At 38.5% G+C, this 13,477-nt stretch overlaps 1 protein-coding gene across 1 annotated transcript in view; it reads left to right on the top strand.

Moving 5' to 3' along the window:
* Nucleotides 1-2,250: 2,250 nt before the first annotated feature.
* The window catches only part of si:dkey-92j12.5 (multiple PDZ domain protein), a 66,179-nt gene continuing 54,952 nt past the window's right edge, over nucleotides 2,251-13,477 (top strand). The window contains exons 1-8 of the mRNA XM_056265049.1: nucleotides 2,251-2,427; nucleotides 3,842-3,894; nucleotides 4,077-4,246; nucleotides 8,478-8,678; nucleotides 8,870-9,006; nucleotides 9,127-9,340; nucleotides 11,267-11,392; nucleotides 11,522-11,713. Coding sequence (XP_056121024.1) covers nucleotides 3,888-3,894; nucleotides 4,077-4,246; nucleotides 8,478-8,678; nucleotides 8,870-9,006; nucleotides 9,127-9,340; nucleotides 11,267-11,392; nucleotides 11,522-11,713 — 1,047 coding nt within the window. The 5' untranslated portion in view covers nucleotides 2,251-2,427; nucleotides 3,842-3,887. The remainder of the gene's footprint in view (nucleotides 2,428-3,841; nucleotides 3,895-4,076; nucleotides 4,247-8,477; nucleotides 8,679-8,869; nucleotides 9,007-9,126; nucleotides 9,341-11,266; nucleotides 11,393-11,521; nucleotides 11,714-13,477) is intronic.

Below are 13,477 nucleotides of genomic sequence, written 5' to 3' on the forward strand. Positions count from 1 at the left end.
CACACACACACACGCATTTAGAGAAAGACAGTCCGCTGGCACTAAGTCGACGTTGATAATCTTCTTCTCCTATAAATGCTGAAGGGATGCTGTGAATATATGCCTTCCATATAATGTCATTTGCGGCACGCTGCCTGTTATAAACAAATTAAATTATCGTTTCGTTACGTCAAGAGCTGAAGGCAGCGACTTGTACACTCAAACACACGCGCGCGCGCACCGACGCCCATTAAAACACCACGCACGACACACGGCAAAAAGCATCCTGTGTCCAAAGCCCCCCTCACACACACACACACACACACACACACACACGACATAATTCAGCTGTACTAGGATATGGAGAGTTTGCTGAGTGTAAACTACAGCCTCTCACTGCCACTGCCACTCAAACGTCCAACGGTTATTGATTTATTGGCCCTAAAGAAATAACGTCACCACGTTTAAAAGCATTGACTTACCGCATCTTATAAAGCACTGGAATAATAGTCAGCTCCGGATGTGCTCAACAGCATCGGGCTGTATGATCTCAGAATGCTCCTTAATTCCCGTGACAGTGTGTCCGTGTGTGAATAAAACACGCAGATGATGTTTTGAGCTTGCGTTCCCAGATGCGTCTTTATGATGCTTGAAGCTTCCCGAAGACCCACAGTGAGGATCAGTATCGAGTAGGCTATCCTTCGTCCCCCAAACCCAATGGATCTGTGGTGGAAACGGGGTAACAGAGACCAATGTTGTAGGCTATCCCGATCAGTGTTTTTTTTCTGGAATGAGGAAAATGCGCAGAGTGGGTCCAGCGATAGAACAATCCGCGAGATCAGCGCCAGTCCATCGCTAGATCGTCCATTCAACCCGACAGCTAGGGAGCGAGCGCCGAGAGAAAATGACAAGCCAATTTGGAAGCAAAGTGATGCTTGATTCAAGGATGGAGGGTGGGAGGGGAAAAGAAAGAAAGGGAGGATAAGAGAGGGGCGGTGAATCCGGAAGATATCTGGAGCTGGGATGACGGGAGGACTTGAGCACGCTCTGGTGGCCGAGAGCGCGCACAGCACAGCAGTGAAGGGTCGACCTTACTAACACCTGCGGGGTCATTGTCATTCAGCGAAATAGGTCCAGTGTGCCATTTTGAAATTTGTTTTTTAAAGTCAGTTTTAAAAGCTTAAAAGTAGGCCTATGCAGTCTAAACTCTATGTTGCGATACATCAAACAAAGTCTAAAAAAAAGTAGCATGTTGACATTTAGCCATTGTCTTGTGCTTGTTCGAGGTCATTACACTTTTTTATAAAGAAAATGTAATGACGATAGTTGTACAAACATCCAGTTTTTAATAATCAGCCTAATGTACAAAATCTTGATAACAGGTTTGAGATGCATTTTAAGATAAATTTATACTGACAAATGTAACAAAACATAAGATGAAGTTATTTTAAAAGACACTATACAATGATTTGTTCTTGAAGAGGTCACATCCTGAAAGGAGGATGATTATTTATGGATTTTTTATTTACTCTTCATGATATTTTTTATTTATGGAATTTTCTTTACATCATTTTAATAAGGAGGAGCTGTGATGGTAACAGTATTGATGCATAACCCAGTGACACAGCTTAGTCTTTGAATTTGCCACTCCAATTACAGAGTAGAAACATCTAAAAGATTATCTGAAGAAATAGGTTCCACCCAAATAAATTTCAGGGTCTGAATATATCCTTATGTCAATTTCAGTTTGTCTTTTTAATAAATTCACTAAGTTATCACAAATCTGTTTTGTTTAGTGTCATTATGGTCCATAATGACACTAAACAATGGGGTATGGAGTGTAGACTGATGTGATTTTTATATATTAGCACGGCTGCAACAAAATGTGAAAAAAAAATAAGGGAATATTGATATACTTTATGAATATTTACATTGTCATTAAAGTCAGTTCACAGATATGTTGGGTATAAGCTATAGGCCTAGGAACACACGGAAACTTTTTCGTGTAATGGTCGTGCAATTAGGTCTATTTGATATTCATAATTACAATTAAACCAATATATTCATTAATTAAAACATATTGATAGGTTGGCATTGGCTTCCATCGGTTTTAGTGAGGCCTGATATAAAATAACACATTGCCTATATTTTGTGGAGCAGTAGCCTACTAACAGCAATAATGCGAGGCGAGCTGATGTGTTATTTCATTAAATGAGGGGGGAGAGGCCTGGGCATCCATTTACATTAAACTCACGAGCATCAAAGGCGCATCGCGGACATGCGCGCTGACAGTCGGTAATCACTCTCACGCAAACCCTCGCCTGTCGAAATAATGTTGGATGCCTCTAATGCGACTTTCGAAAATGTTTAAAAGAGACCCCGGGCTTTTGATCGTCATCCGATGAGACGTCCGCGAAAGAGCTGCAGGGGGAACCTGTTGATCTGAAGGTAAATGTGCGGTGAGAAATCAGCATAATAGCATGATCTTTACGGCACAGAGAGAGAACGAAACGAATGAAGACTGATAGACAGCAAGCGATAAAACATTCAAGGAACGGCATATCGCACCTGCAGTTACACCTGAACCATAACATGCTGATTTGACCTATTTTTAGCTATATCGTATCTGACACATGACATAGCCTATTATAACAGACTTGTTTTAAAATCGCAATTTGTTTATTAGATATTTTTATATTATGATGGATATTGATCACCTTCCTTTTTTTTTTGTCCGCCATGAGTTTTAAATAGCTAGTAATGCGAACACGTTTTAAACAAACGATTTTTTTGTGATATTGTAAGGTGTAAATCTATAATAACTTGATAAATAATGAAAGTAGGATAGCCTACTTAGCATATGATCCGATGGAGACAACAATCGAGCATCTGTTTCTATGGTTACCTCCTCACTCACAGACGATTTCTGTTCGTTTAACTTGTTAAAATAACTTTTGTGGTTATAGCCTACTGAAACGTAAACCTTTTTCGTAAAGCCTCCTTCACACCATAATAATTTGCACCCTGTTAATGCTATATTGAAAATATTATACAACTTATTTTGAACGGGGGGGAATAAAATGTTGGATTGCAGTAGCGGGTATGGGCTATAACTTTTCTGTGACCCCATTGGAAGTTTGCTGAGGCCACCTGGTTGAGTCGAGAACTAGGCTACTGCTGTATTTACATATTTATTTTCGTATTTACACATCTATCACACATCAATCCGCTTCACTGTGATTCGCCCGTTTAAAAATAACCCTCCTGCTTTGTTTTACCTTAGTTACTATTATTGTTGTGCACAACACCGCCCACCACCAGGCGCTTAAAGCCCTATCAGGTAGGTTGTAAGGACATCTGTCCCGGGTAATTACCGTCGTTCACAGTTTAAGTCCGTTTACAGCTGCTAAGCTTCCCCGGTAAGCGCATTACCGGTGCAGCGCAGCGCAAACACGAGCGCTCGCGCAGTACATGATGAGCGCGTGCCGACCGCGAGAACCTCCCGTAGAGGCGCGAGACTCCAACCCAGATTACATCAGCATGAATAACAGATTACAACTGGCGTTATCAGAGCATCAGCGAGATATGAAGTAAACCGTCAGTACAATTCATAAAGCCTGTCATCGCTTACAAAGACTGCCGAATTCCGTCACTCTCACTTCCTGCCAAACGTCACAGGTAAGGACTGTCAGGTGTGCATGTGCTTGCCAGTTAGTGATTAATATGCTGCAATCCATGTAAATCCCTCTTGAGGATGAGAAAGGGACAAATCTGTTTGTTGTTGTTGAATATTTGTATCTTGAATATGTTCAAGAGTTTGATTGACATTGTGTCTGATGCAAATTTGCTTCTGTTTTTGCAGATGTCAGAAAGAGAGTGGTGGTAATTCAATACCCAAATAGTTGAAAATGATGGGTATGTATGAAATCTTAACACAATATTATTTTTAGCCATCGTGTGTGTCATTCAATCTGAGTTCATCATCTGTATGAATATTAAAACGCAGCTTGTTGTACACACTCTCGTGTGAGGTATAGAGCTGATGTCATTGCATGTGTCCATGTCATTAATACATTTATGTGTATGTGTGTGTATAGACACACAGCGTGCTTTGCTGGCAGTGGAGCGTCTGCAGCAGAGGCTGAAGAAGAGGGGAGAACTGCCTGCTGAGGAAAAACTCAGTCTGCTCAAGAGTGTCTTACAGAGTCCTCTGTTCCATCAGATACTCATCATGCAAGAGACTGGACAACAGCATCAGCAACAACAGGTCAGAGAATATAGCATCATCATCCCAGACAGTGCATGACACAAATCATGCACACATTGTTGCAGCAGTGGGCTTTACCATCATATAGTAATTTAAAAAATAAATAAAGTAATACATTATTATTAAACCATGTAAATACATTTCTCATGATCACATTATGTCAAATTAGAAGAAAAATATGATTGTAGTTCCTAAATCTGATTGGCTAATAATAGTGGCATAATTATACAGCGATATAGCTGATACAGCTAACCTATAATGTCTCTTTCATTATCATAACTAATCCTTAGTACCCGAAGTGCATTAAACAAAAGTATATGTTATGCTGATACTCCAGAAGTATTACTTGAAATTGAATTTTACATGCAAGCCCACTTTATAAAGCATTTATGCATAAATGCTTTAGAAAATGGACGTGTACATTTCAGCATCATTTCAGATATTCCCTGATGCAAACAGCGCTTTGATTCACAGCTTGTCTTTCTAGATCATGTCTGGCTCAGGGTCTATTCTTAGTTGAAATAAAACATGATGCAAACCTGTCTTAAAGGAATATTTCAGGTTTATTACATGCCAAGCTCGATGGACACCATTTGTGCTGTAATGTCCCTCCTTTTCTTAAAAAAAAGAAAAAATCCGGGTGACAGTGCTGCAAAAACAATGGAAATATACATAGGGCCAAAATACTCGCTGTATCAATAGTACATCCAATGACAACACATAAACAATATCCATCGTTTTTCAATATTATGCTTTTAGTGTTTACATTTTTTATTACTACTACTAACCTTTCCTGAGTAAAGATATACCCATTTTTTACAGCTTTGTTGCGTATGAACTATCGTAAAAACTGAAAAAAATCTGATTTTAACAGCTCAAATAATAAACGGAAGAGTCACATCAGCTAAATTTATTCACAATTTTGCGAGCCAATAGTGCAGAGATGCATGAAACATCACTCACTCAGAGGTACTCAGAGGTAAACTATGCAGCTTTATATTGGTCAACACAGTAAATTTTCATGTTCAAAGTCTAACAAACTTGAATTCGATGCAATATCCATGTGGAGAAATGTTTAGACTTTCACGTCCTTCACACGGAATTCCAGATAGCACAGTGTCCGTTTTTTCTGCATGGAGTGTCACTGTACAAATTTAAGCGTGACCACACCCATACTGTAAGTGCTTTTATAAATTATATTGGTTCAAATCACTTTCATTAGAAGTGCCACATTGTACCCTTGATTTTTCTTCTTCTTATAATAAAATGAGGGACAAGTCGAAATAATTTTTTTGTGGTCATCATCATCATTATCCCACAAATGCTGTCAATTGAGCACAACATGTATTAGACTCCTGAATGTTCCTGTAAGAATAGTTGAATGCATTGACTTACTAGTTGAGCTTGTATTTGACATCTTTTACTCTTCTCAGTGTAATAACCATAATGACCTAGGGGGGCTGCATTTCCAGAGCATAAAGAGGTCAGAGAAACCCGGAAGATATGAGTAGGAGGCGTGAGAGGTTATTCAAGGATAGAGTGATGAGTCTGAAAGGTGGTCTGGTTTCACAGTATGTGAATTAGGTGTGTATATTTGTGTCTCTGAGTGTGTTACTGTGCAGGATAATGATGGGAAATATTCCTTTGAAAATAGCCTGTGTTTGGCCAAGCTTTCAAAGAGCAGCTCAGGTAATTTAGCTTCTCAGGAATCATCATAAAAATAGACACAGTAGATGTTACATTGAGATTTATTCGGTAAAACTACAATTGATTTTGTTAGAATCTTCTAGCTGACCAAAATGAGAGGAGCAGCAGACGCCAGATGAGCGACTCCAATAAATGAAGCTCTAAACTGGCTGTCATGAACGATTGCATGTTTATGAGTGTACTAATATGCCATGAGATGTAGCTACTTCAGCAAAACTATATATCAGATAATCCTCGTATTTATTGTGCATTGGTCAGGCCTCTTGCCATGGATAATCATAAGCTTTATATTAAGTTGTTTATGAGTCATTCTTTAATCAAGCTTATCACTTCCTGTCTTGCTACATTCTTTGATGTAGTAGGCTAGTTTTCTCACACACGTGTTTGTGAACAAAATAGCTGAAATCAAACAACAAATATATTTTTATATTTCAAACACTTATTTTAATGATTGGTTTTAATTATGATTGAGCAGAAATAAAACCAGAGTTGCCAGCTGTGCTGTTATCCTGCTGTTGTGCCATATGGTCAGCCATAAAAGACCTTTATTTTTGTACTTTAGTTTTTGCCATCTTTCTGAAATATCCATTGTCACGTCTCAGGCAAGATGATCATGATGCAAAAGATTCAAAACAAAAGTATGTATTTAGTCAAACAAACTCAAATAGTCCATGGAAGTCCAGGAAGGCAACCTAAACAGCGTGTAATGACACACAAACCATACCAGACAAAAAACTGGAAGAAAGGAGGAACTTAAATACACAATGATAATTATCTTAAAGACTGTGTAAATGAGTGTCCATGGTAACTAACACAGGCAAAACTTGACATCCATAATATTTGGCTTTTGGCTTTTTGGTTGACAAACAATTAATTCTGTGAATTAATGAACTGGAACTAGAGATTGAGTACCTTAAAAATCATAAAAATGTCTTTTAACAAAATATACAATTTATACAATGTATGCAATGTATTAATTCTAAATGAAAACACAGATTTGTATATTTGGTCTAATTGCGTAGCATATCGTTGGTAAGTGTGTTTGTGTATATTGTGTCTCATGTATTTAGAGAGATGATTCTTTGAAACAGCAGGAGGGACCAAACTGGGGTTGTATAAGCTACTTACCTGAGCTGACCAATTAATCTGTGCTGAAAGGAGAGAGAGAGAGGCAGGGGTCAACAAGTCACACACGTTTCTGTAATGGTGGGGACTTTCCATTGACATCTCTTTTTTAAACTGAGCTATGGATTTTCTTTTCCCTACCCATAAACATGACCTTTGCAGAAACAGATCTGCATTTTTTAAAATATTTTAATTAAGATTATTTACTATGTTACACCTGACCACGACACACCAAATAGAAAGTGACAGAAATGCCCTGCATGCATTGTAGTCTGCAACACTAGCTAAAAGTCAGTAACTGTGTAAACCTCCAAGAAATAACATTATTTTTTAAATCAATTTTAGCGATGGCACTGGTTTGCGCACTACTATATATTTGTGCTTGGCACCATTAAACTTGAAACACTGAAATGTAACCCCATGTTTAAATTAAATCTATACGCAAACTACCGACCGGGTTGGAATAAACAGTTGGTTGGCAAACTGACTGAATTACAATAATGATGTAATGCTATACCCGACAGACTTCAATAAGTTAGACGTATGTTACAATGTTCACATTTACACTTGTTTATATTTTGAGACAACATTATGTGAAAAACTGAGCTGTTAGCGGTTCTACGCATGAAACTGATCTAATCACTGCACTTTCTTTGTTACGTTGCCTCTAAACTGATTGTTTTTTATTAAAAAATACACTACCGTCAGTTTGGGGTCAGTAAGATTGTTTTCTAATATTTTTTTTAAAATGTTTTTGAAAGAAGTCTCTCATGCTCACCAGAGCTGTGTTCATTTGATCAAAAATACAACAAATAAATATATTACAATTTTGCCATTACTCCAGTCTTTAGTGTCACAGGATCCCTCAGAAATCATTTTAATATTCTGATTTGGTGCTCAAGAACATTTCTTATTATTATCAATCCTGAAACAGTTTTGCTGCCTAATATTTTTAAAGAAACTGTGATATGATTCTTTGATGAATAGAAAGATCAAAAGAACAACATTTATTTGATATAGAAATCTTTTGTAACGTTATTAAAGTATTTTCTGTCACATCTGATCAGTCTAATGCAATGTTACTCACCCCAAATCTTTTAATGGCAATTTTTAAATATTTTATTCTTATATGTAAATATACTATTTTTATATTTCTTGATCCTTTTTTTAAAATCTATATTGTCTTTCCTGTCTATCATTGTTTATACTCAATTTGAAATATTACCATTGATAGTGAGGTTAAAGATCAAACTAAAGTGCACAAGGATCAGTAAAGATAAACACCATCTAATCTGATTAATCCTGTCTCAATAGTGTGGATTTTTACATCCCAGTAAGGCCTTGCAAACTGCTGGTGCAACCCAGCTACCTACATCACTCTAGCTGTGTGTTTGTACAGGCTTTCCCCAGAACGCCGCCTCCTCAGTCTATCAGTGATGATGCAGATGGTGTGAGAACGTCCCACCCCTCATGCACTCTGAGATACAGAGATTCTTACCTCTCGGCCCAGCGGCACTATGACCGACGTCGATCCTCCAATCATATGACTTTTGCCCCTTGCATCACAGAGGACATTTCAGTGCTGCAGTCCATGGCCCAGGTACTGTTCCTTTAAACACCCTAAACATCCTCTCATCCACACAAACAGGAAACACAAGCCGTTAAACCCGACTGGGATACGTTATCATGCATACTTTTAATAATTACTATCATTTCAGTACTGCTATCTCCTAAAACCAACAGATTGAATCGGTTATTCTTTCTTATCCCATGTATTTATTGCTCTTTCAGGGTCGGGCTGTGCTTAGTTTTGATCTGGAGAAGGGTGAAAGTGCTTTAGGCATCAGCATTATTGGCTTGGAGACTGAAGGCGGTGGAGATCATGGTATCTTCATACAGAAGATTCAGCCAGACTCTGTAGCATACAGGTATAAACTGAAAAGAATGCAAGTTCAGTATAGCAAAACTTTACTGATTATAATCGTATTATTCTGGATAGGGGCTTAGGATGATTTGAAACCATTGTTTACCCCATTCTCCTGTCTTAGTGATGGGCGTCTCCATGAGGCTGATCAGATTCTAGCAGTGAACGGCAAGCTGTTTGAATCCTCGGTAACACAGGAACAAGCTGTCCAGATTCTTCAGGAAGCTGCTTCCATGGTAACCTTAACTATAGCCAGGGAACCAACCTCATCATTCAGCCCCCCACAGATGAGCCACACTCTTCCCAAAAATCTCTCTGGCCTTGATGGACAATTCAGTGTAAGGCTTTTTTTCATCTTTATTATTTCTTTGAATTTCCTAGAATGTGTAAAATAGCCTGATTATGAAGCATATTTTGCTTCATATCCTAAACTGTATACTTATGCTGTATACTGTAGCTGCCTCACTTTGACACGCAGCTTAAATCTGTTACTGATCCACAGTTATTTGATTACATTACCACAATGCATTACATCTAATGTTTTAAATATTATACATTAGCTTTTTTTATGTGAGGTTGATAGGATCGGTGTTTGCCGTGAAAGCGGAGTCTCATGTGACTGTACTTCACTGAAAGATTTACTGGTAATGGTGGGAGTCAATCAATTAAGATAAAATGGAGCCTTCTCCTATTAGCAAGACTATTATAATACACTACTGTTCAAAAGTTTGGAGTTGGTAAGATTTTTTTATATTTTTGAAAGAATTTGAAAAATACAGCAAAAACTCATTTTTTAAATATTAAAAATACACTTTAAATTAACTTTTTCTATTTAAATTTTTTTTTTTAAATGTAATTTATTTCTGTGATGGCAAAGCTGAATTCAAAGCAGGCATTACTCCGCTCTTCAGTGTCACATGATCCTTCACAAAAGAACAGCATTTGTAACAATAAGTAAAAAGTCTTTACTCTCTCTTTTAATCAATATAATGCATCCTGATTCTGAATAGAAGTATTCATTTCTTTTCTTTTTAAACCCTACTCCAAACTTTTGAATTGGTATTGTGAATGTGTAAATGGTTTCAAAAGTCTGAGATTAAAAATCTGAAATTGATTGGCTACTACAGCCAGGTGATGTCACAGGCAGAGTATGTAAGGGTGCCTAGAAATAACATCATCAGAAAGGCTCACTGGAGTGGGATGCTTATGACCCACGAGGAATCGCTCATCCAAACTGCTTGGGGCAGATTCCACTCTTTCAACTGACCAATCTAACTTCAGCTTTGCCATGGCACTGGTCATTACATCCACTAGCTCCTTGTATATGGAAGTGAGGGAGAAGACAGGTTCACTCAATACATCCGCCTCAACTCCCATCACATCCAGCTCCTCAAAACTAGATTGGGCCAATAGCATACTCATTGCCGGATGGGAAGAAGCCGCTGAGCGGGCTTCTGGATCTGCCCTGAGAACCTGCAAGTGATGCTTAAGAAAGGGTTAAACCAGTCTCAGAGGTCACAGGTTGAGCTAGCTGATGAACTTATGATCGCAGTCACCGGGTTGCCTCGGCAGCAGCGGGACCTGATCCATGGGGTGCAGATGCCTTGCTCTTTTTAAAGAGTATGGGAGCCAGGCATCTGCACCCCATGGATCAGGTCCCGCTGCTGCCGAGGCAACCCGGTGCGGAGCAACCAAGACATATAACGCAAAGATCGTGGCCATCATCCAGCATTATATATCTCGGACACGGCGTGACACATCTCCTAAACTTCGACAATCTTTTTTTCACTTCAAACCACTAACAAGGAGATCACATGCACTGACAAACAACGGGTTCCTGGAGACAAAGAAGCTGATGACGTTCTTTCTAGGCACCCTTATACTCTGCTGGCGATCCTGCGAGATCACATGACTGCAGTAGCCAAAATTGGCATGTAACAGGCTTGCGAGGAACGTTCCCTTAGCATCAACTCCATGATGCAGTGTTGAGTTCCACTTCGAATGGGAACCGATAATAGACTCGTAATGGCAGGTTCCACTGTGACAACCTACCTGAAATAGTGTGGCATGCACCGCTAATGGGGAACACAAGATCAACATCTGTTAAATTAATTGTATATGTTTTCATTGACAACAATGATGGAAATGTTTAATAGTTTTGTTTTGTTTGTAGCTATAATTAAGGTATTTGGCTATACTGAAAATGACTTAATATAAAATGGCTATATTATAAAATAAATGGCTATATTTTAAATTTGGTTCAGCAGCCTCGACAAATTCATCACATTGAGTTGCAGAATGACGGATCGGGTCTGGGCTTTGGCATTGTTGGAGGGAGGACTACTGGCACCATGATTAAAACCATCCTACCTCATGGTATAGCTGGAAGGGTATGAGAGAATTGTCATGGAAACACATACACTAGAATTTATGACATTATTTGGATTGTACAAATTGATTCAAATTAAAAGGAGTGTGGCCAAATCCCTTGACGTGTGGTTGTGTGTTTGTGGACACAGGACGGGAGATTGCATAGCGGCGATCTTCTTCTCAGAATTGGTGATGTGGACGTGTCCACCATGGGCAGTGAGGAAGTGGCACGTGAGCTCCGTCTGGCTGGTTCCCATGTGAGACTTATCATTGCCAGGGAAACCACTGATGGTGACCTCTCACCTACTATCGCCCAGCAACAGGACAATCAGAAGAAACAGGTGCAGAAGGCTTCTGATCGTGTGTGTGTGTGTGTGTGTGTGTGTGTGTGTGTGTGTGTGTGTGTGTGTGTGTGTGTGTGTGTGTGTGTGTGTGTGTGTGTGTGTGTGTGTGTGTGTGTGTGTGTGTGTGTGTGTGTGTGTGTGTGTGTGTGTGTGTGTGTGTGTGTGTGTGTGTGTGTGTGTGTGTGTGTGTGTGTGTGTGTGTGTGTGTGTGTGTGTGTGTGTGTGTGTGTGTGTGTGTGTGTGTGTGTGTGTGTGTGTGTGTGTGTGTGTGTGTGTGTGTGTGTGTGTGTGTCTGTCTGTCTGTCTGTCTGTCTGTCTGTCTGTGTGTGTCTGTCTGTGTGTGTCTGTGTGTGTCCCGGTAAACCCTACATTATGCCAATATCCGAAATCCTTAAATTTTTGGTCCCCATGAGGAAAATAGCTTATGAATTGTACCAAGTGATGTTTTTTGAAAATTGTGTGTGTCTATGCATCTATATGTAAATTTTGATATTAACAGAAGAGCTTACCCCAAAAAAATAAGTTCTGTTATCATTTACTCACCTTTATGTCTTTCGTAACCTGTTTAATGTTCATTCTTCCTCCCTCACCACATTTATGGTGCTTTTTTGTATTTTTTTAAAGCTTGTCAGGTCACTCTGACCTGTCATTGTATGGAAAAGAGCTGTGTAACAATCATTAATTCTAAATTATCTTGTGTTTCACAAAAAAAAACACTGTATTATGTCTTTAAAAATACAAATTAATAAAAAATTTATGATGAGTCAATAATAAATGAAACATTATCCTTCTACAGGATTTAGAAGAGCAAAAGGAAAGAGAATTCAGTGTCAGATTCAATGACAGCAAAAATGGTTTGGGCATCAACATCTCTAAATCTGTGGAAAACCTGTACAAAGGTATGATTTCATACTGTTTTCTTTCAGTAAGATGAGAGATTATTTTCCCATTCAGTGTAAGAATGTTAAACATTGAATGTACAATGGGTGTTTTAGAGGCCAGTGGTTTTGAAGTAAAGAGCATTCTGAAAGGAAGTGAAGTGAATCAGGATGGAGATCACATCATTGCTGTGAGTTACAAAATTAAAACTTATTTTTCACATCTTTTTAGATATTTTAAATTTCCTTGTCTGTACATGCAAAGTACAGTAGTTCTAATGGTTTTAACCAATGTTTTTAAAAAAAAATTTTTTAAATTAATTTTTCAAATTATGTTATCAATTACTAATCCTGTTGTTGCTGAATTTGTGTGTGTGTGTGTACTGTGTGACGGGATGTTTGCATTGTATTGTTTGCTTTTAGGCTAAATGGTGGCACTATGTAAGATTAATTGTTGCTTGTTTTGTGTTTGTATTTGTGTTAATATGTCATTAGTCCAACCCTCATGTTCTGTTTGGGGTCTCAGAGACCCTAAGGCCATTTTGTTATCTTGAAGTAGTACTTAAAAGTAGGATAGGCAATTTGTTTTATAAACACTTTTTGTTATACAGGTTGAAACTCTCTTTACACCCTGATAACAATCAATAATAGAAGTGGTCTAAATATTAAAACATGTACATACTGTATATCATCTGTGTAAGTCTCAGGACTTATGGTATGGCATCATACCATCATACTGAGGAGGTATGGAAATGCATATATTGACAGGCCTGTCAAGTATGTCTATACCTCCGCGCACCCTGCTCGTGCAGACATCACAGGTCATCATCATGTTCCATAAGGCTCTGCAGAGTTGTAGACATCCACTGAGCGCCAAAAACAA

Source organism: Rhinichthys klamathensis, unplaced genomic scaffold, assembly GCF_029890125.1.
Source record: "Rhinichthys klamathensis goyatoka isolate OS25496 unplaced genomic scaffold, OSU_Roscu_1.1 h1tg000229l_1, whole genome shotgun sequence".
In the NCBI taxonomy this organism is placed as follows: Eukaryota; Metazoa; Chordata; class Actinopteri; order Cypriniformes; family Leuciscidae; genus Rhinichthys; species Rhinichthys klamathensis.